General features: G+C 57.5%; 1 protein-coding gene across 2 annotated transcripts; it reads right to left on the minus strand.

The window, feature by feature from the left end:
• Positions 1-51: 51 nt before the first annotated feature.
• Positions 52-26809, minus strand: PCDH1 (protocadherin 1). Of its 2 annotated transcripts, XM_071210329.1 has the most exons (6): positions 26590-26788; positions 17351-18213; positions 11567-13762; positions 6229-6448; positions 5212-5250; positions 52-4080 (listed from the first exon to the last, which is right to left on the minus strand). In XM_071210329.1, exons 2-5 carry the CDS (start codon positions 18185-18187, stop codon positions 5225-5227), a joined length of 3279 nt encoding a protein of 1092 aa, XP_071066430.1. In that variant the 5' UTR covers positions 18188-18213; positions 26590-26788; the 3' UTR covers positions 52-4080; positions 5212-5224. The 2 variants fall into 2 exon arrangements, with proteins under 2 accessions (XP_071066430.1, XP_023442925.2); XM_023587157.3 differs by lacking the exon at positions 5212-5250 and having other exon boundaries at positions 26590-26809.
• Positions 26810-27082: the final 273 nt, after the last annotated feature.

The following is a 27082-nucleotide window of genomic DNA, read 5'->3' on the forward strand; positions in this document are numbered from 1 at the left end:
CCCACTCTCCCCGGGACGCAGGCCTGAGGGCCCCGAAGAATCCGAGTGGGGTCCGGTTTTCACACTTTTATTGTAAAGCTCGGGAATAATTACACGGGTCTCTTCATTGACAGCTCAGCAAACAAACCGGATACGAACCGAACCGGAGAGGGTAGGGGCGGTGCCTGCGCATGCTCGCGGCGGAGGGGGGTGGGTGATTCAGAGAAAGAGATAGACAGAAAGAGACAGAAATCATTACAAATCAACGGGATTGTGCTCGCAGCGCCAGGGATGGGGTGGGGTGGGGGCGGGGCGGAGGCCCTTCCCGGGAGGAGCGAGGCGGTGGGAAGTGGCACGAACCAAGAGAAACACGACCCCAGTGTGGGCACGGGACGCGCCCAAAACCCCCCTCCCCATCCCACCCCCTACACACGAGAGAGACACGGCCCCCCTCCCCACTCAGGTAACCCAAGGAGACACAGTCTCCCCCTCCCCACGGGCAGGAACAACCGGCCCGGGGAACCCCATGGGCGAGACACAGTCCCCCCCTCCCAGAGAAGTCCCGCGTGGAGACGCCCCCTAAGAGACTTTCTCAGGGCCACACACAAGCCCTCCCAACCCTCGGGGATGGCCCCCACCCGGGGGAGAACGGGCTCCAGAAGCTCCGCCCTCAGGAGAGAGGTATCCCAGAGCCCCCGGGAGAAGACAACCCAGGGTTGCCCAGCCTCATCCCGAAGTGCCGCGGGTGAGACGCACCCTCAGAGGAGAGGTGGGGAGGGCCCGAAACGTCCTTCTCAGACGTGTTTCAGAGACAGCCCCCCCCTCCCCGGGAAGAGGAGGGGCCTGAGACTGACATGCCTTAAGTACTTCCAGGAATCCTGAGAGGAAAACGGGTTCCTCAGAGCCTGGGTATGGGGAGGACATGTTTGCCATGTCCTCCGGGGGACACACATGTCCCCCAGAGCCTCCCAAGGGGGAGACAGGGCCTAGCGAGCTCCCAGAGGTGAGGGACGCTCCAGAGACCCTCCCCCGCTGTGAGACATGCTTCAGGGACCCAAGGAGAGAATATGTCCCCAAATACCCACCCCCACCAAGAGACGTGCCCTGAAGTAGGGGGATGGGGACCGACTGGGTCCCCTCTAGGAAGACACTGACTGGGTCAGGCCGGGTTTGAGGGGGGTCTCCTCTGGCCAAATGTCGCCTATTTGTACATAAAACTGTACGCGACACAAGGCATTGGGGAGGGGCTTTACACCTAGGACCCAAAGGGGTGGTCCTCAGTGCCGTCACCCATCCCCTGCCCACCTTTGGTTTCACCTCTAGAGGAGTGCCCAGGTGGTGACAGGCTCAGAGCTCCGACCCCAACCAGGGGGTTGGGGGCTCTGCCTTAGCCTGTGGGAAGGGCCCCTCCTCTGTGCTTCTCAGCCCTCCCAGCCATCTGGGCCACCCCCTTCCTTCTGGCTTTTCCATTGTGCAAAATGCTCCTCTGCCCTTCTGCTCAGTGCTCAGGGGTCTCCAAGACCAGGACAGGTGCCCAGGCTACCAGGGGCTTCCGGAGAGTCCACTGACCCTAGGAATGCCTCCTGTCTGGACTACCCACTCCACCAGGCACACGGGCCTCCTACGGTCTTGCCTACATCCTGACCTTCAGGACCCAGGCCAGCCCTGGAGGCCAGTGCCCAAGCCGGGCACCTGCTACCACCTCCACCGCTATTGCACCTGCCCCGTTTGTGCAGGGGGAAGGAGCTGTTTAACGAGCCCCAGCCCACTTCCTGGGCCTCCCCCCAGGGAAAGGAGCCTTTGGCCAACCCCTAGACCTGGATGCTGCCACCCTAGCCCACCCTACCCTTGCCCTCCATAGAAGGGCCGTGTTTGCTAGGGCCATTAGCCAACAATGCTCTCCTTCCCAGCACTGTTACCCCAAGCCAACTTGGGGGTGAGGGGCAGATAAAAAATTTGTTAGCCCCCTGGCTTTCTGGGGTGGGGGTGGGGTCTCTGGGGTTACAGGAGTCAAGACCCCAGTAGCAGAGTTCCCAAAGGCACCAGACAACCCAGCAGCCTGTACCCACCCTCCCACACTTGGGCCACCTCCCAAGCTTAGACTAAGTCAAGCAAGGGCCATACCCTGAGTCTCCAGCCTCCCAGCCTGGGCCCCTGGGGAGCTGGAGAGGTATGGGCCAAGGCAATGGGGTTTCTGGAGGGAAAGAGGGGCTGAGGCTTTGAGATGGCCACAGTGGGAGATGGGGGCTCTGCAGGACACCCCTCACACCCTGGCCCCCCGAGGTGAAGACAGAAACCCCACCTCATCATGGCTGACAGGGCTTCTCTGCCCCCTAGCTTCCCTCCTCCCTCCCTCCCTCACGGGACCCCTGACCCTGGCAAAGGGAAGCCCATCTGGAAGAAGGGGGCCTGGAGCCCGGGGTGCCCTGAGGCAGCCCTTCCCACCCCCTGAGATCAAGGCAATGGTGGTTTTACAGGCTGACGGGTCAGTCATGGCAGGGGCTGGGAGGTGGGGGGCAGAGAGGGGCAGGGGGCAGACCCCCCCCCACTGGGGGCAGCAACCAGCCACCCCCTGAGCAAACCTTCCCGCTCCCAACTCACCCAACCAGGCCAGAGGCACAGTCATCCCACCCCTGTCCAGCTGCCCCCCACAGCCTCAGGGCCCCTCTGTGTTGCTCATCTGGATGTGGGGGGCCAGCCTGAGCGGGGATCCCCCCCCAGGGCACAGCGCAACAGTTCCAAAAAAATAGAGATTTGTATTTTTTAAAAAATTAAATAAAAGCCCAGCTCTGCTGATAGGCGAATGTTACCCCCATCCCCACTCCCACCCCACCCCCATTGTTTCCCTGGCCTGTACCCCCATCCCACCATGGCCCCAGGGGTATTTACAACATGGAACAATAGAGGCCTGGGGTGGGAGGCACTGCCGCCAGGAGAAGGGGGCACAGGGCAGGTCCCCCCTCCCCAGAGGGGTCCCCCAAGACAACACAACATCAACAAGAAAAGTTGCAGATCAGGCAGAAATGGGGACATCATTCCAAGGTCCTTATATACAGACACTGCATGACCAGCAAGGAGGGGGGAACCCAGATAGAACCAGGCATGGGCAGGTGGCAGGCAGGTGGGCCAGCCAGGAGCAGACCAGAAGTCAAGGCCCCTGCCCCACTCTCTCCCCCATCCCCACCCCACCTTTGGTAACAAAAGCCCTTCATGGAGCCGGAGGTGGTCAAGAGTTCCCTCTGGAGTCCCCAGGGAGAGGGGCTCCCCAGTTCAGCCCTCTGCAGGACTGGAATGAGGCATCCTGTCCCCGCCCTGGTCGGCCACATGGGAAACGATGCGTTAAAAGTGTGCTGCCCACCCTTGACTCCATCCTCTGCCCAAAGGAAGGGGGTACTCCCCAGAAGTCGAGGGAAACAAGCCCAGTCATTGTAGAGGAGCCCTCAGGGGCATCAGCTGGAGGAAGCCCCATAAAGGGGAAGAAGAAGGGACTCCCAGGGGCTGGGGGCTGGAGGTGAGGAGAGAGGACCTGGAACCTGCCTGGGGGAAGGGCCAGCGTGGTCATGAGGCCAGTCTCCCCCCAACCCACTTGGGGCTCTGGCCAGGAAGTTCACGCTGGAGGGAACAGGAGTGGGGGCCCTTGAATGGCCCCACCTGGGAGCTGGCCGGCGACTCGGGGAGAGGGGTGGCCGGCCGGCCAGGGGGCGGCTCACAGGTAGATCTCCCGCTTGGCCGTCTGGGCGGATGCCGGTGTGGCTGCAGGTGGGAAGTCCGAGGTCTGGGTCAGGGGGATTTCCTCCAAGGTGGCCGAGTCCTTGCAGGAATCATGGCTACTGTGGGAGAAGGCACTGTAGGAGGGCAGGAGGCGCACGGGGGCCGTTTTGGTGTTCCGGTCTTCCGGGGGGCTGGGGCTGCCGGTGCCCGCAGGCTCCTGCCCTCCTCGGTCCTGGTAAGGCACGAAGGTGGAGAGTTTGAGGGCGCTGCTCTTGGTCCGGCGGCTGGGAGATGACTGGCCAGGCATCCAGCACGTGTCGGAGTGGCCAAACTCACTGCACTCCCGGGTACATGTGCCCGTCATGGCGACGTCAGGCAGTGGGCGCAGATCTGCCAGAGAGAGGATGGAGTTCAGCCACCGGCGATGGGGGGCGGCCTCCAAAGCTCCACACTCCATGGCCTCCCGCAGAATAGGGGTGCACGCCCTCCCTGCCCACAGGGCTCACAGGCACACACCCTCCCACCATCCACTCCCCAGCCCACTGCACTCTTTCCCTCTCTCTCTCTTTCTCACACATAATCTATCCTTCAATAGACACACTCCTTCCATCCTCACCCCCTGCAAGCTCTCTTTTCACACACACACCGAATCTGCCCTCAGGTGCACGAACACACACTCATCTACACTGTCATCTACCTCCAGACAGGCTTCAACACGTACATCTGCCATCAGATTGAGAGGACTGAGGAAACCCCCATCCTCATCTGAGGATACAAAATCTCTCTCTCTCACACACACACCTACCCTCAGGTAGGCATGAACCCTGGGCATCTACCTTCAGACAAACACGGGCACATACCTTCCTTCTGAAAGCGTCCCTTCCACCTCACCATGCTCCCAGTTGTCCTAGAATCCTACCCCCACCCCAGCACAGCCAGGCCCTGCTTTAAAGCCAGGGGAGAAGACGAGCCAGCCACGTTGGGGTGTTCACAGAGAAACACACACACACACCCACAGGCGCGCTCATGCAGCATCTCCCGGCCTCACTCCGGCCCCCTATGCCACCACCAGCCCTGGCCTTGCCCCAGCTCCCTGCCCAGAACACCCACGGGAACAGGGAGTTGGCCGCCTGACATCAGCAGTAGCCAGTGTGGTTGCTGGGCAGCAGGGGTCTCCATGGGAACAGCTGGGCCATGAGCACTTCCTGTTACAGCTGCCCCTGTCCCGCCCTCGCTCAGGGACAGCACCAGACGGTGACCCCCCCTCAGGGACATGACTGAGCAGCACTGCCTGGGGCAGGGGCTCCCCTGGCACCACCCACCCTGGCTTGGCCTCCTGCCAGTGCAAGGTGAGGAGGGGACAGCACCGCTGTTAACCCTCAAGGTGCTAAGGCCCTCCAGCTCAGGGCAGAGTTGGGGGACCCAACGTGGCACGGAGCGGAGCACGGGGCACTGGGTGGGCGGGGCTGGGTGCTGGACCAAGTCCCACAGACCCCAGACCCCAGAGCAGCCCCCACATACCTGGCACTCCGCCTCAGGGCCTGCTCCGGCCAGCCGGCTCTGCGCGGGCACAAAAAGGACGAGACTGGCATGAGATCACGCATGGAGGGGTGGGAGTGGGGGGTGGTGGGCACTCTGACCCCTAGGGCCTGGGAGGTTAGACAAGGGCCCTATGCCTGAGGGGGGCAGTGGGGCTTTCATCTCTCCGGGCAGCTGGGGACTTGGGACTGAGGGAGGGGGCAAGACCCAGGACATCAAGTGAGGGAGTCTTTCCGCCCAAGAGCTAGGTTTCCAACTCCTCCTCCACAGGCTCCTTGCTCGCCTTTACATACGCACACACACAAAGCATACATGCACACACACCACACACACTCTGACAGCACACCCCACCGTCCATTCCCACGCTGACCTCTGCTCTGGCCCAGACGTCCCTCCTGCCAGCACTCTTCAACCCCTCCCAGACAGGTCTCCCCACCCCCGCACCCCCAGTCTTCACAGGCCCCTCTCCCCAGGGGATCACCACCCATGCTCTGAGCGCTCCTTAGCATCAAGGCGCTCCCTCCCTATTCTCAAGGCCCTCTCATCCCATTAAAGGACCACCAGCTTCTTGAGGCTCCCTTACTAGTATTGCAGCGCTGCTTCACCATTACTGGGGCCTCTGGCTACCTTTCACATCCCTCACCATTCTTAGGCTCCCTGTTTCCAACGAAACAAGTGTGATGTAGTGCTGAATACAAGGGCTCTGGAGTCAGAGAAAGCTGTGTTTGACTCCCTCCCAGCTCATGCCATGTCAGGTTGTGTGACTTTGGGCAAGGACTGAACTTCTCTGAGCCCCGGTTTCCTCCCCTGTAAAGTGGGCATCGTATATTTCTCAGGTCACAGAGCAGTTGTGAGGATTAAAGGAGTATATACCCGAAAGCACTCAGCACAGTGACTACTGCAGAGCACACAGAAAGCACTCAATAAATGGAAGCTATTTTTAAGGTGTCATCATCATTCTCATTCCCAGGGTGCCCCAGCCTTGCTGACGCGCCTCACCGTTCTCGGGGTGCTCCATCTCTCCTATGCTGCCATCAGGGGTTGTGCGCTCGTAGTGATCCTCAGGCAGGGCCAGAGGCCCGAGCCGGGGCCCCGAGGACGACTTGCTGGATGGTGTCTCCGACTCCTCCAGGCCACTGTCATAGTAACTATGCTGGGATGGGTCCTGCAGCTCCTGGGCCTGGCTGGTGGCCGAGAAGGTGACACGGCGGTGAGGTAACTGCAGGGAGAGGGCATGTCACTGTTGGCTACCCACCTGCCCCAGCAGGACCCACCACCGCCACAGGCCCCAAGCCCAGCAAGGCCCCACCCAGAGCCTCCAGCCCATCAGGCTCAGCAGCAACCAGGAGGCCCAGCCCCCTAGCACAGCACAGGCCCTCAAAAAGCCAAGGCCCCAGTAGAAGACTGCCTCTCAGGTCTAGGCAGCCCCCAGTGCACACTGAGTACCAACATAGCACAGGCCCCAATACCATAGCCCCCAGGTGACCCCATGACCCTAATCCAGTACAACCCGCCGCTTGTAGCACAGCTTTCTAGTTCTAGGCCCAATATCCCCACAGCCTCCCTTTAATTCCGGAACAGCCTCTGATACCGTGTAGAGCCCAACACCAGAAAAGCACAATACTGGCTCAGCATAGCACAGCTTCCAATTTCCAGAACAGCTCCCACCAAAGCAGCAGACTCCTCATTCCAAAACAACTCACCAATACCAGAACAGTCCCCAAATTCCCTGGACTCCAGCCCAGCTCCTCACCTGCCCGACTGCCCCATCCGAATGGGGCACCACCCACCTTTCTCCCCTCCTGTCCCGCACCCCTGGTTTGTAACCCGGTAGGCAGCCACGGGGTCTCCCTGCCAAGCCCCTCCCACTCAAGCCCTCTCTCCCCACTTCATTCCCCTCCAGAGAGGCCTAGAAGTGGGAAAAGGTGGGAGGAAGAAAAGGGAATAGCAGCCTGATAACAAACCAGGTCACCCCAGGGATGGGGGTGGGGAAGAAGTACAATGGAAGCCTCCGTCTTCCAGACCAGGAAACAATGAAACTGTAGAGGGTGGGGAGCTTGGGCAGGGGGGGAAGGTAGGGCAGCATCAGGCTTGCAGGAAGGCTGACCTCCTGGAGGTTCCTTCCAGGAAACAGGAAGGAAGGAGTACCCGGCTGGGGCTGCCAACCTGGGGGAGGGGCCTGGAGGCTTAGACTGGGGGCGGAATGGGGTGGGGAGAGTGGAATTGTGACAGGCTGCTCCCAGCCAGCAGCCCGGCCTGCCTGCCAGGGGTTAACGATGATCCCAGGAACCTGGCAACCTTGGCTTGGCACTTGGCACAACCAGCCAGTCACCCGAACACCCACCTGGGACTGCCACTGCTTTTCCTGCCAACCAGAAATTAGGAGTTGTGGAGGGCACGGACCCAGAGCCTCTGGAGGCCAGAGGTGGGAGCAGCCCAGGCCCAGGGCCCTGCTGATGAGTCTCCAGGCTCCCTTCAGGCCTCCAAGACCTTGGCGGTGCTTTGTCTTCCTAACTCCCAATAGGAGGTTATGAAGATAGCCAGGGCAGAAGGTCCTTGGGTTTGCAGACCCACCCTTCTGATACTCCCACACAGTCTCCAAGCCCAGTCAAGGCAGCTGGGGTGGGGGCTGGAGGCTGGCAGGACAGGGAGCTTTGAAGCTGGCAGGAAGGCAGCCCAGCCCTGCCTCTCCACCTTGGCTCCCACCTCGTCTTCAGGAATAAGCAAACTTCCTTGGGCCCATGTTGTGATCCAAAACACCAAAGCGACTGGGTGATGACGGACAAGATCCCCCAAGTGGACTGGACATTGGGACTGGGAGGCTATAAAGGAGCATAGTTCACCTGGTGTTGGGGAGAACAGGCTCCAGGACGGGTCTGGGGAGGCACAGGCAGACTGCTTTCGACGGTGATTCTCTCTCCAGTTTTCTTTCAAGACCTCAATCAGCAGCCCTCCGGCCCTGCAGAACCCACACCTGGTAATAGATGGCTCTACACCCCCCTTCTCATTAGCTGAGACCTTGGGCAAGTCACTTGGTTCCTCTAGCTATGATTTTCAGTAAAATGGAGGGTTGGGCTACACTTGACGCTAGATGCTCTCTATAATTCTGACTGTCAAATCTTAAAGGCACAGCTGCAAAATCTCTCTCAAACTCCAGTCCTGATGTTTAGACACTTGCTGGGTATTTCTAATTGCCTGTTCCCACTGGTCCTTCACTCAACATATCTGAAACCAAGTTCTTTTTCTTGTATTGACTTCTGCAGGGTCAATAATCTCATCACTATCCCAGTGCCCAGACTCAGAAGGATGATGAGTCTACCTGGGAATCCAGGTAGTTTCCCCCAGTCCCCACCCCTACCCCATCTCTGATTAGCTGTTGAGGGTTGTGGGTCCTTTCTCCCTAAGTTCAGCCACATCCACTCAGCCCTCTATCCACCCACCATCCCCACTGCCACCATCTTAGTCAAGACCTTAGAGCGTCAAGCCTATACCTTCACCTCCAGCCCCTTTAAATCCATCATATACTCCAATACTCCAACATTCAGTTCACCCAAAAATCTCGTGAGTTTTTGGAGCCTCCTGTTTTCTTTTAAGGAACTTTTGGCAAGGCATCCATGTCCTCTACAAGTTACAGTTCTTCCAACCTGACCTCTCAGCTCTCTCCAGTACCCTCTGCTCTAGCCAGTATACTCTCCTGGCTGCCTTTTCCCTGCCTCTATCCTAGTCACACTCCCTTCTGCCCCAACCTATTTGTTCATGCACACACACAGTGGCCCCATGCAGGGTGTCCCCACTGTCATGGAGGAGCTGGCTCAAATTTCATTCTCCTCTCAGGAACCCACCCCATCTATGTGCCACAGCAGGATTTCCAGTACTGGGCTCCTCAGAGAAAGGGAAGGGGGCCATATGGGCATAGAGATTTGGAAAAACCTGGGTTATAGTTTAGCAGGCTCCCGCTTTCTTGCAGGACTTTGCAGAGCTTTTAACATGCTAATGTGATAGTGAATCTTCTAAGGGGGGCAGGTAAAATACAGCCCAAACTAACTTCATCGCAGAACCCCTTTCATATAGCAAAATGGTAAGAGCAGACTTGAAACCCACTTCTTGATGCTTTGGTTTGAACTCTGGATCCATTTACTAACTACCTGTATGACCTTGGGCAAGTTAATTAACTTGTCTAAGCCCAAGTTTTCATTTCTGTAAATTGAGTATAATGTCCTTTTTCTCACAAAGAGTTATGAGAATTAAATGAGCTGGTTCATATAAAGTGCTTAGCCTGGTACCCTGTACCTAGTAAGGACTCAAAACAGAAACAAGTAGCAGCAATAGTAGTAGTTTCATGAACAATTTGGGAAAAGCTTTACTATGGCATTTCTCAGTTGGCACCTAGGATTCTTAACTCCCCCATCTTTTCACCTCATAAGTCTTGTATAAGTATGACCATTTTTCCTCAGGATCTAGTACCATGTCAAATGGGAACGCAGCCTATGTGTTTTGATGAATGATAACAGGGGTTGCGGAATGGATGGGGTCTGGTTGTTGGGAGAAGATATTCAATGTGGCTCCATGGATGGGTTGGATTGGAGCCAAAGAAGGGATAATCCCTCAGGTGCTGGGAAAGAAAATGAGATCAAGGAGATAAAGGAACAGGATAAAGAAAAAGGTGGTGGTGGAAAGGACAGAAAAAGAGGAAGCTGGAGGTCACCCTAAAGATGCTCAACTAGTCCAAGAGAAATGATACCGAACTCGACTTCTCTCACTCATGCCCCACTCCTCCTGAGCCCCCTGGAGTTATTCTGGGGGTCCTCCCCACCCCCCAGGGCATTTGGGAGAGTTTGTGGATAGAATCATAAGAGGGAACTGGCGCCTTGGACCTCCTGGGAGTGTCTCAAGCCTCTTCAGTCACCATGGAGATAGGTTGCCTGTGGCCTCAGAGAGTCCCTGAGGACCTGGGGCCCTTCACCCAAGCTTTAGATCTGCCCAGCCTAGCCCAGGCATAGACAGAGACAGGGCAGACCCAGGAGAGGAAGAAGTGAGAGACTGGAGAGAGAGAGAGCCAGCAGCCCAGGGTGGCAAGAGCAAAGAGCTGAAGAAAGGGGAGGGAGGTGTCATCTCGGGAAGGGAAGGAGGGAGAACCCGGAACCCTCAACCAAGACAGCCAAGACAGCTGGGAGCACCCTAGCAGTCACAGAACTCAAGCATTCCCTCCCCTCTCCCTGCAGCCCAAGCTGGTGGGGAGCCCCAGGGCAGGGTCAGCTAATTGCTGGGTGTTAAGCAGCATTGGGATGAAGAGGCTGGGAAAGGGACTTGGGAGAACATCTAGGTGTTCTGCCTTTAAACTTGGTCTGGAAGGCTGAATTCCACCCCCCCCCCCACCTGAGGTCTGATTAATTTGGGCAGATTGCAGGACTCAGGTGCATCTCTACCTGCTCTTGCTGGTGAAAGGTGTCCTCCTTGGGAGAAGGCCTCATCACTGTGGGGTAAGGGGACAGGTTGCCAGACATGCCCATTTGAAGGTTGGGGGTGAGGTGGGTGGGGAGATGGTGAGGTAAGAAAGGGTTATCATAGAGGTGGCAGGTCCATGATGTGGGAAGGGACAAGAAGGGATGGGAAGTCAAGGTCAGACCAGAGGACAAAGGGCTGCTTCCAAGTCTCTCTCACTCCTTCCCTCAGTTCCAGGAAAATAAGAAGCCAAAACTCCAAAAATAGAGAACTTTATTGTCCGGGACAAGTTTGGGGGCTCAGGAAGGGGAACTGGGGCCCAACCCCAGCCTGGATATGGGGAAGAGGTTAACACATAATACAGAGAAGGCACAAATGGGGAGATCCCCCTCCCTGAGAGATTTCCCACCCAGTTTCCCACTAGGAACCCAGGCCTCCGTGTTTCCCCTCTTGAGAAGCACCTATGGTCGGCCATGGATAGCCCCAAGTTTGGAATAGAATCCCTTCCCACTTTCCTCTCCCCATCCTCACCTCCAAACCCTTCTGCTCACCTGCCCATTATAGCCCCTACCCACAAGACCTGGCAGCTTGGTCCAGTATCCCATGCTTTGACGAGTCACAGGCCTCTCCCCGGTGTTTAAGAGCCAGGAGGAGACCACAGTGTAAACCCTCCCTCCATGCTTGGGGGTTGGCAGCAGGGTCACTCCCAAGGCCAGGGCACCCCCAGATCTGCGCTCCCACCTCCCGCCCCTGGCTCGGGTGGGCCCCCACACCGGCTGGTGCATGTGGCAGGCACAACACACCTGTTCCCTCACTCCCACACCTCGGTCCAGATGGCCCCGTGGTAGGGGTGGGGTGGGGGCCGGGGTGTGCTGAGCCACAAGGGCTGGCCTACCTGCTTGCTGGGGTATTTGGGGGGGTTGGTGCGGTAGCTGTAGTCGGAGTACTGCTCAGAGCCCGTGGACGTGGTGTCCCCGGTGCCCACGAAAGTGTTGGCAGGCGGCAGGTCCTGCACCACCTGGTGCTTCTTGGAGGCTGAGGGTGACTGGGGCTGCAGCTGGATGGAAGGCAGTGGGGAGTTAGAACGGTAGTGGCGGCCCAGGTCGGGGCTGCCTGGTGGGTAGTTGAGGGGCAGGTGGATGCGGGGGCTATCCCCAGAGGCATCGCTCATCAAGTTGAACTTGAGGGACTTCTGCAGCCCGGCCTCGTCCTCGTCCTCCACTGGCTTCACAGGCTTCGGAGACTTGCTCTTCTTGCCCCTGCTCTTGTTTCCCTTGGAGGCCTTGCCGCTGGGCTTGGGGGCGTACAGGTCCTTGGTCTCCTTCTTACCAGCCTGGTAGCCACTCTTGGCCTCCCGCTGGCGGCAGTAACGCACGAGCACCGCCAGGGCGATGAGCAAGGCCACGGCCACCACGCCAGCCACCACACCAAAGAGGATGTTGCCACGCTGCTTGGAGCGCTCGTACTCTGGGTCCCCAGCAATGTCGATGTCCAGTGGTGTGTCCAGGCTGTGGCCCAGCAGGGTCTCCAGCAAGGTGCGGTTGGCCAGGGTCTCGTTGACATAAAGGTGGACCAAGGCCGTGCCATAGCGCGGGGGCTTGCCACGGTCACTGACCTTCACCACCAGGCGGTGCAGCCCATGGTGGCGCCGCTCAATCTCCTTCTCCAGTGTGATGGCGCCTGAATGCGGCCCAATCTGGAAGAGTCCGTAAGGGTTGCCACCAGTGATACTGTAGGTGAGCTCAGCATTGACACCAGAGTCAATGTCCTCGGCGGTCACCTGGCTGACCGTCTCACCAAGGCGTGTCTGAGGGGTGAGTAGCCGGTGGGAGGCATTGGAGGGGGCAGTGATAAAGGGTGCGTTGTCATTCTCATCCAGCACATTGATGGTGACGCCAACGTATGCTGAGCGAGGTGGGACACCACCGTCCACCGCCTTCAGCTGGAAGGTGTAGGTGCTCTGCTGCTCCCGATCAAAGCTCAGGCTGGAGAGGATAGTGCCTGTGCCATTCTGGATAACAAAGTCACCGTTGTCCTGCTCCACTGAGAGCTGCACCCGGGCATTCTCCCCTTTGTCCCCATCAATGACAGTCACCATGCCCACCGGACTCAGCGCTGGCATGTTCTCCATCACTGAGAAGTTGTAGCCACTCAGCATAAACTTGGGATCATTGTCGTTGCAGTCCAGCACATTGACCAGGACGGTGGCTGTGCCCTGGAGGCTGGGGCTGCCCCGGTCGGCTGCCACCACCTTCAACTCATAGCTGTCCCGCTGTTCCCGATCGAGGGACGTCTTCACCCGGATCTCTCCAGTTTCAGGTGAGATGGTGAAGAGGCCCTTGGCAGCTGGCTCAGGCTCCAGAGAGTAGACCAGCTCAGCATTGGAGCCGGAGTCGGCATCGCTGGCAGTGACCTCGGCAACCACCTCCCCAGGCTTGTTGTTTTCTGGGAAGGCAACCTCCGTGACGCTCTGGGTGAAGACAGGGGCATTGTCGTTGACGTCCACCACCTGCACCTTGAGGGAGTTGGTACTAGAGAGTGGGGGGTTGCCGGAGTCCACGGCCACAATCTCGATGGTATAGTCTTTGACCTTCTCGTAGTCGAGTGGGGTGGTTGTCTGCAGGAAGTACTTCTTCTTGCTATCACTGCCCGTCTCGCTTGCCTGGCGTAGCTGGAAGGGGACATCACCTGCCACCACACAGGTGACGGCTGCATTCTCTCCTTCGTCTCGGTCAGACACCTGTACCAGAGCCACAGCTGTCTCCTCTGCCACATCCTCTGAGATGTTAGCCATCCCGTCTTGATGGGTCACCAGCCCTATGCCCCGGATCTCAATGGTGGGGGCGTTGTCATTCATGTCCTTCACAGTCACGACCACCTGTGCCCGGGCACTCTTGGGGTTGGCACCTCGGTCCTTGGCGAGCACCGAGAAGCGCAGGGTGCTGAGTTCCTCACGGTCCACGGGGCCCTGCACGGTGATCAGTCCAGTGTTCCGGTCCAGTCGCAGAAGACGCCTCACCACTTCGGGCGCCTGGTGGAATGTGTAGTCGATCTCGGCGTTGGCACCTTGGTCCGAATCATTGGCTTTCACCTGCAGCGAAGCAGGAGAGGAAAACCCAGAGAACAGGGATGGGTGAGTCCAGGGAGAGGCAATTAAGTGGCACATGTGCTCCCAATGTCCTTTCCAACAAGCACAGCATACCAGACTAATGTAACACAACCTCCTTTCCAAAAGCTGCCCATCCCTGACTTCTCCCCATGCTGACACCATCTACTTTCCTGCGGAGCCCAGGGGCAGCTTGTGAGTCCTCAACCATGCTACTTGCAACTACCAGAGATGGGACTGGGTGGAATCACCATCCACTTGTCATTCCTGCATCAGTTCCTCCAAATAGAGGGATGAGGATGCAGCTAGCAACTAGGGAAGGCCTTACATCCAATCAAAGTGGCCTTTAACGCTTCTAAAGATATACGTATGGGAGGTGTGGGGAGTGGGGCATAAGGGAATCCCCTATATACTTTCTGTAATATTTATGTAATTGAAGCATCTTTTAAAAAATAAAAAAAGTAAAAAACAAAACAAAAACAAAACAAATACACACACACAAAGATAAACGGAAAGGAGTGGGCAGCTGAGGTGGTGTACACACATGCACATATGTGTAGAATGTGCGTGTGCACACACGGGATCGTGCGAGGCAGCTGAGGGCACTGCCAGTGACTTCTGCTCTAGTGCTGTGTCCATATATGTCTGCCCACATGAGTGGGGAACCACATACGCACCTGGAGGTCACAGGTGAGGGGATTTCTTTTGAAAGCAGCCAGGGAGGGATGTGGTTCAGAGGAAGGCTGCCAGGCCAGGGCTCCTGCCACTGCTCTGTCAAACCGGGGAAACCTGTTTCAGCAGCTCCTCCTACCCTCCTGGCTGGCACTGGTGAGGCACCAGGCACCAGCGTGAGGAATTCAGCCGAGCCTTCAGCCAGGAGGGAGGGGCTGGTGCAGGCCACAGAGCAGGCTGGCAACAGGCTGGGATCCCAACATCAAACAATGAACTGTCTGTCCCTTTGCAGTGGGCACGCCCTCCCATGCCAACGCCGATGCGCACTTGGCTCAACGCTACACAAACATGGGTGGAAATGGGGCAATGGGGACAGGTGGGAATGGCCACAAGGTACCACTGGTTAGGTGGAAACATGAATGATAGCGTTAGGTCACAGCCAGACAGAATGTGGTGGGGATGGGGGGTAGGGGTGGGAGGACATGGAGGTGTACAGGCAAGTCTCTGGGGAGCACAGCAAAGAGTCCTGGGTTCAAGTCCAGCTCTACCACTTCCCAACCAATTAGGTGACCTGGGGCCAATTACTCAAACTCCCCAAATCTTCAGTCTGCAAATGTGTAAAGTGGGGGTAAAAAAATATTTCACAGGGTTGTGTTGAGGATTAAATGGATAATACATGTAAAAATGCCTAGCACTGGGAAGCAGAAGTGGCTCAACTGATAGAGTGTTCGTCTACCATATGGAGGGTCCAGGGTTCGATCCCCAGGGCCTCCTGACCTGTGTGGTAAGCTGGCCCACATGCAGGGCTACCGTGTGCAAGGAGTGCTGTGCTATGCAGGGGCACCCCCGCTTAGGAGTGCTCCATGCATAAGGAGAGTACCCCGCAAGGAGAGCCGCCCTACATGAAAAAAGCGCAGCCCGCCCAGGAGTGGTACCACGTACATGGAGAGCTGATGTAGCAAGATGACACAACAAAAAGAGACACAGATTCCCAGTGCCGCCAGATAATGCAAGTGGATGCAGAAGACGGCGAATGGACAGAGAGCAGACAACGGGGGAGGGGGAGAATAAATTCAAACAAACAAACAAAACTCTAGGTTTAAAAAAACAAAAAACAAAAAATGCCTAACACTGCCTGGCCCATGGGAATATGCTCTCTAAATAGCATTTATCCTTCTCTCTGCCCATCCTTCCGTCTGAAAATCAGTGCTAACATAGGGCCGGGCACCTAGCAGGCCCTCAGACCACTGCTTCTCTCCTGCCCTGCAGGAAGGGGAACTCCAGCTATCCCTGCCAGGGTTGTTTTCTACAGTGGAGCTCCCTCAGCAGCGGTTCCCTGGTCTCTGCACAAACCTGTGATGCAGAAACCGAGTAGTTTCTCCTCTCCCCTCCCCTTCCCCACTCTCATCACTGCTCCCCCCCCCTCCGCCCTGTCACCAACTTTATGACCGCGATTCTGTCTCCCTGTCTGTCTCTACTGGTTGCCCAACTTCTCAGCTGCCTCTCTTGCCACAGTGCCTCCCTTTGTCTTTCTTTATGACTCTTGGTTTCTGTCTCTGTTTCCCTCCCATCCTTGCTCAGTTCTGTTGCTGCCTCTTTCCCATCTTCTCTTTTCAGCCTCGCCTGCCTCTCAGCATTGTCTCTGCTCTGTCCTCCTGCTTCATCTCCCTGGGAGGCCCCGTAGCTGCTTGGAAAGCAGACTGTTGGAAGTGGTGACGGTGGGATTTGAACCCATCAGCGGTGTGATGATATCAGGCAAGTTTCTTAATCTCTATGGACTCGGTTCCCCATCTGTAAAAATGGAGATAATGCTCACCTTATACTGTGGGGACTAAATGACAGAATACGCAATATGTGTTTAAAACAGTGCTTGGCACCTAGGCAATTATTATTCACCCACCCCTCTATCTTCCTTTCTTTTCTCACCCTCTCTTCTCCAGGTTCCAGTCTCACCAGCCTCTAAAAGGAGCCTGAGGGCCCTACCCATTTCCCCACTTCGGCTTGAGCACCAAGGACACAGGGCTTCCCAGGGTGGGTAGTGGTGTCCAGGGCAGGCCAAGCCCTCCTCAGCTCCCTCGCATCAAAGACAGAGGCAGCTTCAGCCCATGGGGAGGGAGAAAGGAGCTGGGGCTGGCAGGAGGCCAGGGCCGAGATGCCAGCAGGAGATACGCCCACCTGTCTGCAGGGATGCTTTCTTTGCTCCCTCCTGGGCCCCAGCCCCACCAAGTTGCCCAGCCCCTGGGGCAGTTCCCATGGAGAGGGGTGCTGAGAACTTCAACAGGGAGGCAACCGTCACTCCACTGTGCTATGTACCCCACACCCATGGTGCCCTACGCCCAAGCCTAGAGGAGGAGGCAGACATACAGACATCTGAATACGGTTTTCGGAACCGAGGGTGCACCTGGCTAATATGATCTTATTTGACTTTGCCAAGGACGGGCAAAGTAAGGCTATGTTCTCCAGCTGAAGAAAAATCTCATCTGGCAAAAGGGATGCCTCCCCTGGTTGGGAAATTATTCTCATCTCTGGAAATACCCTCCCTGGATAAAAGACAATTCCCTTGTCCCAACTCAACTCACTTGGCTAGAGGAGGGTCACGTTTGACTTGGGGGAGGGGGGATTCACTCTCACAGACTTCTCCAGTTTGAGTTTGCCTTATGGGTGGGGGATAATTGTTCATATACTATGTCACTGTCACCTAAGTAGCTTGATAAAGGCAAATAATATCACCAGCTAGGGTTTGGGGAGGAGCAGGTTGTGGGACAGCGGAGATGGTGGGAAAGGGGTCTCACAATGTCCTGGCAGTTTTGCCCCTTAGTGAAAGGAACTCTCACCTGGTTGGGGAAGGTCCCCTTTTCTAAAGGTGGGTTGCCCTGACAGCTAGGTGGAGGGCTCTCTCACCTGGATGACAGAGTGGCCGATGGGGCTATTCTCAGACAGCTCGGCTTCATAGGAGGGCCGCTCGAACTTGGGGGCATTGTCATTGGTGTCAAGCACGGTGACACGCAGCAGGGCACTGCTGGCGCGTGGGGGGTTACCGCCATCCTGCACCTTGATGGTGAGGTCATAGGAGTCCCAGCGCTCACGGTCCAGGTTGCCCATCACGATGAGCTGCGGCTGCTTCTCCTCCTGGTCCTCTGCCACCTGCAGCCCAAACAGCTCCTGGGCCTCGGGCCCAGCCTGAAGCTCATAGGATGCCACGCCGTTGGGGCCGGCATCGCGGTCCGAAGCCAGCGGGATGGGGAAGAGTGAGCCGATGTTGGTGTTCTCGGGGATGGCCAGCGTGATGACAGGCGAGGCGAAGTTGGGCGTGTTGTCATTGATGTCCTGTACCTCTATCTGGCCCTCGAGCAGCCGGGGGCTGCCGTTTTGCACGAGGTCCGTGATAGATACCTCAAACTCCAGGATGCAGGGCTCTCCAGGGAGCTGGTTCTGGCATTCGCGGAGCCCCTCCCGGTCAATGGAGGTTTCGGTGGTGAAGATGTCACCTGTCTTGCCGTCCACCCGCAGGTATGGGGCGCCCACCTCTAGTTTGTACAGATGGCCCACGTCCGGAAAGCCGTAGTCGGCCGCAAGGCTCCCGATGAGGGTGTTGGGCGGCTGTTCCTCCGGCACCTTGTACACTACCTGAGTGGCGAGGCCCGGGGCAGGAGCCAGCAGGAGCACCAGCGCCAGCAGTACAGGGGGCAGCGGTACCCGTCGTCCCCCAGGCCCTGGGCTGGGCCTCAGAGGCCCCATCCTGGCAGGCTCCAGAATCAGGAAGGCTGTGAGGGAAGGAGGCAAAGTAAAGGCGGTCAGCTGCGGGGAGGACCCCGGCCCCAGGGGCTGCCCAAGCCCCCCCCCACTCCCTTACCCACCTAGACAGTATTCTCCCATAGGGAGATCTCGGTCCCTGCACTAAACCCTCAGCCCGAATGGGAACCCAGAGCCCAGAGCCCTGAGTCTCACCCACAGGCAGGTGTAGCAGCCGCGTCTGTCCCAGCTAGACCAGCCGGTAAGAGCTGGTGAGAGGACAGAACAGGTCCTGAGTGGCTCCTGCCCAAGGAACGCCCTGACCCACCTGACCTCCCTCAGACCCCGCCCTCCCTCCCGCTTTGCTCAGCTCTGCTCTCCACTGGGTTCTGCCCAACACCTCCTTCTCACCAGCAGCCTGCCTTAGTCACCCACAGTAATTACCACGATACTCAGATAAGGAGAGAGTGCAGTGGGAGAGGAAGGCCTGGACCCCCCACCCTCCATGGAAGGAGAGCCCCTTTCAGTCCCCAGACCCCACAAACAGGACTGCCCACCCTGGGGACCACCCAGGCTAGCGGGCGGGAGAGTGAAGATGTGTCTCATTTCTCTCCCTTGACAGCCTAGTTTCTGGGTCCTTCTCCAAGGTGCTAAATCAGCGTATGTGTGAAGTAGGGGTATGAAATCTCAACTCCCCCTTTTCTGACAATAACCACCCATGGTGCCCAATGTACCCCACCCCTACGAAGGGCCAGCTTGAGTAGGGGAATGAAAATGGTAGGGGTTGAGCAGCAGGTGTTAGCCATCCCTGACCTCCCCCCAAACATAGATGCCCACGTGTGTGGATGCAAGTGTGCCCAGACACAGTTCCCAGCTCCTCTTCCCCGCCTCCCCCGCTTCCAAAGAGTTGAAAGGTGATACGGACAGGTACATGGGAGAAGGGAGGAGAGGTCAAGTTTGGGGTCAGGACTGTGGTCAGGGCTGACTGGCCCTGGGACCTGCCCTGGCCAGTCCTTAACAACTGGAAGCTCAGCAGGTCTAACCAGGACAGAGCTGCCAGTGACACGACCAGCCTTTCCCAGACTCCTCCCCACCACCTCCGCGGCTCTCCATGAACACCCACCTCCTATTTGACTACTATTCCCACATACATCTGACCTCTACTTCACACCTGCCCCCTCCCTACCCCCATCCTTCCAGTCGGATACCTACAGTGCCCCAGCCAACAAGAAGCTGCAGCCCCACCTCCCACCTGCACAATAACCCCATTCTTTCCACCAATCCCTTCCCCCACTTTGAGGCAATGCATTTGCAGACCCCAACCAAACTCGCCAGCTGCCATTCCAGCACTGAGTCCCCCTTCTCACCAACAAAACCATGGCCAGTCCTTACTCTTTTTAACCCAAAGCCTTTGGCTCAACGTGTTCAGCAGAGGGCTCAGGTTCAATCTCTCTTCCCCACCTCCCCACTTGAACCTGGAAAACCTCCCCCACACCTGGAATGCCTGTCCAGGCCCTGTCACCAACCACACCCACCCCACAGAAGGCAGGCTCTGGTCCTCCAGTATGCCTCTCCAGCCTCTAGCCTCCAGTGACCTCTCCTTCCAGCTCACAGCCTCTTACTGTCTGCCCCAACCTGCAGCAATGAATCACTGGGTGTCTGGGACATGGCCCGCATATGTTGTCCAGCTCCAGTACTGTGCACCTCTTCCTGCATTCTCTGTCTCTCTGCACCCTGAAGGAAGGGACAGGGCTCTCTACACTCACCCCCTGACCCCCACCCATGTACCTTCACAGAGTTGGGCACACTGTAGGTGCTCACTTAGGCATTCAACAAGTATTTATTGGGCATTTATAAATGTGCCCGGCTCTATCCCAGATACTGGGGACCCAGCAGGTGACAAGGCAGATCCCATCTGCCATCGTGGACCTGACAAAGGTTCCAATTCAATGACTATTTGTCAATTTTGTCTGGTCACCTCTCTGTACCCCTTCAGCACAGGAAAGGCTGAGCACAAAAGAAAGTAAATTGGAAGAGTATATGGTAGAGGCTAAGTAAGTATTGGTTGGAAGCAGTTCCTACTCTCCTGAGGGTGGATACAAAAGAAGGGGGGAGAAGAGAGGGCCACAGCATCAGACAGTCTCCCACAGTTGGCTGCAAATCCCAGCTGCCCACTTCCTGGCTGCATAACCTGCAGTGACGATTTGGATCAGTTTTCATATCTGTAAAGTGGGGCTAATACTACTTACTTCCTAGGGAGTTTAGTGGTCTAAATGCTTGGCACAGGGGAAACGGACTTTGGCCCAGTGGTTAGGGCGTCCGTCTACCATATGGGAGGTCCGCAGTTCAAACCCCGGGCCTCCTTGACCCGTGTGGAGCTGGCCGTGCGCAGTGCTGATGCGCGCAAGGAGTGCCGTGCCACGCAAGGGTGTCCCCCGCGTGGGGGAGCCCCACGCGCAAGGAGTGCTCCCGTGAGGAAAAGCCGCCCAGCGTGAAAAGAAAGAGCAGCCTGCCCAGGAATGGCGCCGCCCACACTTCCCGTGCCGCTGACGACAACAGAAGCGGACAAAGAAACAAGACGCAGCAAATAGACACCAAGAACAGACAACCAGGGGAGGGGGGGAAATTAAATAAATAATTTAAAAAAAAATGCTTGGCACAGGACAGGTACCCAACAAATGGTCACAAAGCTCTCACCACAATTGTAATTACATAGCCTTTTGGAAATAATTTAATTGTCTTTCCTATAAGACTGTGAGCAGGAGAGTAGGAACTGCTTCCACTTGTTTACTCCTACATCTTCAGAGCCAAGGAGAGGGCCTGGCACACAGTAAGCACTCAATAAACAGCTCCTCAATGATGTGACTATTTTAGCACCCAGGCTTAGTCCACCCTGGCACTTACTGTGTGGTCATTGCTCGTTGGTTGACTTGCCCGATTCCCCTACTGCACCAAGAGCTGGTGGGGGTAAAATGTAAGTCTTCACGGTTTCAGGAGCATAGTAGCCTCAGCGGATACTCACTGAGCAGTTAGATTCAATACACAAACCAACACTTACTTAGCCTCTACCATGTACCCTTCCGATTTACTGTCCTCAATACCAGACCCAAACGCAGACCCCTCCCTGGTCACTCCTCAGCACCAATACGCTTAAAGGTGTTTGAGGCCCTTATCAGATTAGTTTGAGTGTTTGTTCCAGCTGAGATCTTAATCCCTTTAAAAGGAGGAGGAATTAATCTGACACTTCTTTTGTATCCACCTCTAGCCACCTCTCTTCTCTCTCCCTGCCAGGTTCATCTTAATTCACACCCTAACCCACATACATCCTCAGAGGACTGTCTCCAAAGAACCTCATTCCCTACTGGACACTTCATCCTGCCCGTGCCCCCTCCACAACACACACACACACACCATAGATCAGATCATTGTGCTCATCAATTCTGTACGTAAGTCATGCCAGGGAAGGGGGTAAGTGGGAAGCCAAGGGAAGTCACCCTAAACCTCACCAAGAAACATAAGGGCGATGGCTTACCTCCACTCACTGTCTCTAGATCAGGAATTCTTAAACTTGAGTCACATAAAATTTAAGAATTTTATGAAACCACGTCCAAGAAAAACAAATGCCTACAAACTGTTGACTGTAAATTCAGGGTGCATGGTCTGGAACGGTCAGGGTGACTTAGTGTCTGGGATTAAGCCCCCACCTCAGGGCCTCCTTCCCCACCACAGGGTCACCACCTCAGACCTCCCAGGGAGGCCACAGCCTGCGGGCGCCTCGCCCCACCACCAGCCCCCCACACCCACACTTTCACCTTTAGGAGCACCCTCACTTCCAGCTAGCAGAGCTATCCGGAAGGAACCGTGGTATCCAACTTCTGAGAAGGAAAGAGGAGAACACTGGGTAATAGCCAAGGCAGGGAAGGTGTGTGTGCTGGCGTATTCCTGAGAGGTAGGTGTATTTGGGGAAAGTGAAGAGGGGATGGGGGTTGCCTCAGGCAGAACACAGTTGAAGAGGCTTTAGGCCCTTCGAGTACTTGGAGAGTTCCTTTAAAATGCGGCTTATCGGGCCCCACCCTTAGGAATTTTGATGCAGGAGGTAGGTCCTGCAGAATACCTCAGGCAATAGATGTGCGGGTGGTCCTGGACCCGGGGGATGGAGGTAAACAGCCACAAGCCTACAAACTCTATTATCCCTTTCCCCATCAGCAGCAGCCCAGCTAACACTCTCGGATATCTTAATAGTGCCCTACCAAATGTGTTACATACATTAACTCATTTAACTCCCTCACCCTCCGAAATGGGCACTACTTATTATTATACCCCTCCCCATATCACAGATGATAAAAATGAGGCTCAGAAAGCCAAGGAGCCAGGATTTGAATAAGAATAGCTCTTCCACATCCTAGTAGGTGGGAAGTTTGGATGGGGGAGGGAAAGCAACATAAATCTTGGAGGCTGGAACTTGATGGTTGTGACATCCCCCACTCTGACAACATCCCCAGGGAGCCAACCCTGCCAGGCAAGGAAGGAGGGGCGAGAAGGCTCAGGGTTCAGGGGCTGAAGGACCTTAAACCTCCCAGGCTGCTGCTGCTCACTCAAAAGCCCATGGGGATGGGGGGAGGGGGACGACGACGGAAAGGGAAGTCGGCACTGTCAATGGAGCCAGGAGGCAGGCCTTGCCAAGCCCTTGCCCCCAGCACGCCCTAGACTTTGTCCCCAGCAGTTGGTTATTGGTTGGGAGCCATTAGTCCCAGGAGGCAGCTTTTGAAGTGTTCAGTACCTTATCTGCCCTTTTCCAGGTGTCAGCTGCCTAACTGACAAGGTTGCCCCCACCTCCACCTCCAGTGACATAGGGGTGCCCAGGAGCCTGAGAGACCAGGCTACCTTCCCCAGGCCTAAGAAGCCAGGAGTGTGGGAGTGAGACGTGAGGGGCAGAGACCAGCAGAAACTGAAGAACCGACGAGGGCAGAGGTGAGGTTCGCTGAAAGCCCTCACTTGGGCCCTCCCTGGGAACCAGAGTCCACTTCTTGCTGAATGCTGTGGCCAGAGACAACACACAGAGGCAGCCATCACTGTCCTAGTGACCAGGTCGGCTCTGGCCCCACCCCCTCCCACGCCCAGTTACACAACAGCCGCTGCTGGCACAAAACACCAAGAGACAAAGGGACCTTCTGGGAACTGGAAGTAGACTCGGGGGGCTGTGTGGGGTGGAGTTGTTCAGAGGCCTCCTGCAGTGAGCAAGTGCGCAGCCCTCAGCTCCACTCTCCCATCTTCCTCAACCCTTTATTAGCCCCTGCAGGGCTTCCAGGCACCTGCATTCTTCAGTCAGCTTGCCAGGGTTTGACCCTCACTCCACCACTTCCTGACAGTCTGACCTTGGCCGAGGGACTTCACCTTTCTGAGCCTGTTTCTGTACAGTGAAATGGAAATAATAAACCTGCCTCTTGGTTATTTGGGAAGGATCAAATGATTTCTGATGCATCTATGGCCTATTATGTTGTAGAAGACAGTTCTAAAAAAATCTTCCAACCACTGAATTTTATTTCCAGCCTCAGGCACAAAGTAGGTGCTCATTGGTTCAATGAATAAATGAACCAATCCCCTGCCAGATGGGAAGCCCTAGGAAGGCAAGGATGGTGTGTGACTTAACTACTGCATCCTCACCACCATCACCAACCACCATGGGCTCCGGCAGATAGTAGCTGCTCAGTATGCTGTTGAATGACTCTCTCTAAAGCACCAACTATTCTTGTATATGGCAGCAAGAACCTCACCCCCATATCACAAGGGCCTCTGCCCTGGGTGCCCCTTCAACTCCCCCCTCACCTTGCAGCCCACCCCCCTTCCTGATCCTTCCACCACTCTAAGAATTTAGTTCACTATCTCCTACCCAGCTGCCCCTCTGCCAGAAGGACCCCAGACTAGCAGGACACTCTAGCTCCCCAGTCCCCTCTGGAATTTGGGGGTGGAGTAGGGAAGCGGCCAGGACAAAATACGGTCAGAAGTGAATCCAGACATGCTCTGGGACGACGCTGCCTCTGGCCATCTCTGGAGAACCATTCCATTCCCTCTCCCCTGGATTCCATCCCGTGCCCTAACCTGGTTATAATTTCAGGTTTACAGGTTTCAAACCACTCCACCCCTAGACCCTCAAGTCAAGAAAGTAACACCCCTCACACACGTCCAGATCTCCGGGTTGTTAACACGCACCTTCTGGGCACCCCCTTTGCAGGCAGCAACCAAGGGTTGGCCCAGAGCAGATACTGGAAGCCTCCCTGAGTCTCACGGACTCTGTCCGGTCAGGAAGACCCGCCTGTACCGCGGTGGTCAGCCGGCGCTCCCGGCGCACTTCCAACGCACACCCAGCGCACGGGGCGTCTCCTCCCAGAGGACACGAAATAGAAGGTGGGGGGAACGGCGGCTGCTGCTCCACCGTTCTCCCGCACGGGCAGCCCCACCCCCAAGACGGCGGCACCCGGCCTAGGGGAGTCCTAGGCTAAGCGGGAACGCGCCACACCAGTAAGGCGCCTCCAACTGCGGGCCCCCTGCGCCCCGCCCCCGCCCCCGGGGCCGCCGCGGGGAATCCCTCCTTCGCCAAGTCTCAGCCCCGGGTCTAGGTACCCCGCCAGCGGACGCCGGGAAAGGGTGGGGAGGGAGCTAGCGCCAGAATCACAAAGCCTTCGGGCGAGGGCCTTTCCACAAAACATACCCTCCCGCGGCCGGGGGAAGGGGTCTGCCCCACATTCATTCTTCACAAGCCTCAGGGCCGCCCTCAATATTTCCTGCCAGAAGGGCCCATCGTCGCCGACCACTGCTGAAGAAACTGAGGCCAGAAGCCTGATCCATGGAGCGTAGGTGGGGCGGGGGGAGGGGGAGAGAGGGGGCTGCAAGTACGTTTCGCCCACCGATTTTGCTCCTGCGCGTGCCGCGACTCCCGCAGGCTCCCCGGCCTCACCCGCGCACACGACTCTGGCCTGCAGCGAGCGCCAGGTGTGGGAGGGACCCAGGTGGCTTGGAGAACGCTGCCGGAGGATCTAAAGAGGGTCGCAAACACCGCCCCAGGCCTGCTTCCTCTGCAAAGGGGCCTACGGCCCCAGAATCCCGGTGAGGCGAGATGGCGCGGCCTGCCAGGTCCAGCCAGTTCCCGGAACACCCGGCTGGCGGCAGCCGGCCCGGCCCGGCCCGGGAATGGGGGTGGGGGAGGCGCTGGCGGGGAAGCTGAGGTCCCGCCAGCCCCCTGGGCTCGGGTCGTGTAGATATTTAAATAACAAATGTGGAGATTAAGGTGCTGGCCGCTCGGAGCTCGTCCGCCGGCCCCAGGCCGCCCGGAGTCGGCTTCCCCTGACGGAATCCGGCCTCCGAGAGGATTAAGTGTGTGTGCTGGCGTGTATGCGCTGCAGGGTGTAATGTGACACTGTTGGTGTAAGGCGTGTGTGGCACCTCGTGTTAGCGGTGAATTCTGTGTGAAGCGGTGGATTCTGTGTGATCGTGAGGCGCTGATGTTAGGTGCCACTTACTGTGACAGGGTGTGTGCCGTCAAGGCGTGTGCTGAGACACTAGACTGTGTTGGTGTGGGTGCAGTCGAGAGGTGCAGGCGAGACCTGTGTTGTGCACCTATACTCTAGCCAAGGAGTGGAACATGATTTATGTTAGGCTGTCTTCCTGAAGGGAATATCGGGGCGGAGGGCGGGGGCATAGGTTTTGAGCGTTCATCTGACGAATCGTGGTCCTGACACTCGTACGTGAGGGCACGGGATTGTGTTTTGTGTGTCCACACTACCGAGTGTCACACCCGGGTGTTCTGCTGCTAGGTTTGACCACGGGTTGTGAGTCCGTGCTGCTGGGCGTGCAGACGCCGAGGCGGATTCTGAGCTGGTGACGGCGCCCCAGTGGGCGCTGGTGTACAGGAGGTATATCTGTGCACATATGTACAGATGTATGTATGCGTGTGTATATTATGTTCGTGGTCTGGCCCTCCCAGTGCCCGCAGAGAGCTGGGAGTGCCTGAGTAAGCCAAGCTGGTCGCCCAACAAGTGTGCTGTGGATGAGGGTCCTTGCTTGCTTCTTCCTAGGGGAGTCCCCCCTCCCCCCAGCAACTGGGGCCGCGTGCTTCCCCCAAATCATCCTCCATTCCGCTAGCTCCCGGAGTCTCTTCATCCCCGCGGCTCCAAGCCAGCCCCAGGGCTGGGTGCGGGGGCCGGGGGTCCCGCTCGGTACCCCCTCCTCTCGCTCGGCTTGTCGCCGTGGAAGCCGGGGTGCCCAGCCAGCAACCCCCACTCAGTGCTCCCAGCCGCCCCCGCCGTAGCCCCCGCGGCCCCGCTCCGCCGCGCGCCCCTCCCTCAGTTTCGCCGGCTATGGCCGCTCAGGGCCCGGAGCTGCTGCCGCCTCCACCACCGCCGGATCCTTACCCGCCTCGGGGCAGCGCCGGCCGCCGGCCGGGTTATCCAGGAGCCGCCGCCGGCCCCGGCGCGGGCTGCGGCTCCGCACCGGCTGGCGCTGCGGTTCGGGCTCCGGCTCCGGCTGGCTCTGGGGCGCACCGGCCTCGGCGGCTTCGCGTCCGCGCCGCGCTCTCTCTCCCGGAGTGTGTGAGGCGGCGGCGGCGGCGGAGCCAGCAGCGAGCGGAGCGCACAGCCCGGCCCGCCCCCTCCCTCCCCCCTCCCTTCTGGCCCGCCTGCCCGCCTCCTGCCCGCCTCCCTTCCCCCCCCCTCCGGCCGGGAGGTGGAGCTCCGGGACCGCTCTGGTCCCTCTGGGAGGGGACCCCGAGCCCGGTTGCCCAACACCGGGATCCCCGTTTGCCATCCCCCCACTTCTCAGGACTCGGATAAGCGGGCCGTCCCCCTCCCCCCCAGCTCTTCTTACTTATCCCACCCGAGCCCCCATCTGGGACCCCTCTCCAACTCC

The sequence above is a fragment of the Dasypus novemcinctus genome, chromosome 2 (assembly GCF_030445035.2).
Source record: "Dasypus novemcinctus isolate mDasNov1 chromosome 2, mDasNov1.1.hap2, whole genome shotgun sequence".
Classification (NCBI taxonomy): domain Eukaryota; kingdom Metazoa; phylum Chordata; class Mammalia; order Cingulata; family Dasypodidae; genus Dasypus; species Dasypus novemcinctus.

Coding starts and splice junctions, on each gene's coding strand:
- PCDH1 (XM_023587157.3), bottom strand. CDS start 18,187: ATGGGGCCTCTGAGGCCCAGCCCAGGGCCTGGGGGACGACGGGTACCG. Junction 6,449..11,566: donor CCAAATACCCCAGCAAGCAG/GTAGGCCAGCCC, acceptor CTCTCCCTGCAG/TTACCTCACCGCCGTGTCAC. Junction 4,081..6,228: donor GATGGAGCACCCCGAGAACG/GTGAGGCGCGTC, acceptor TCTCTCTGGCAG/ATCTGCGCCCACTGCCTGAC.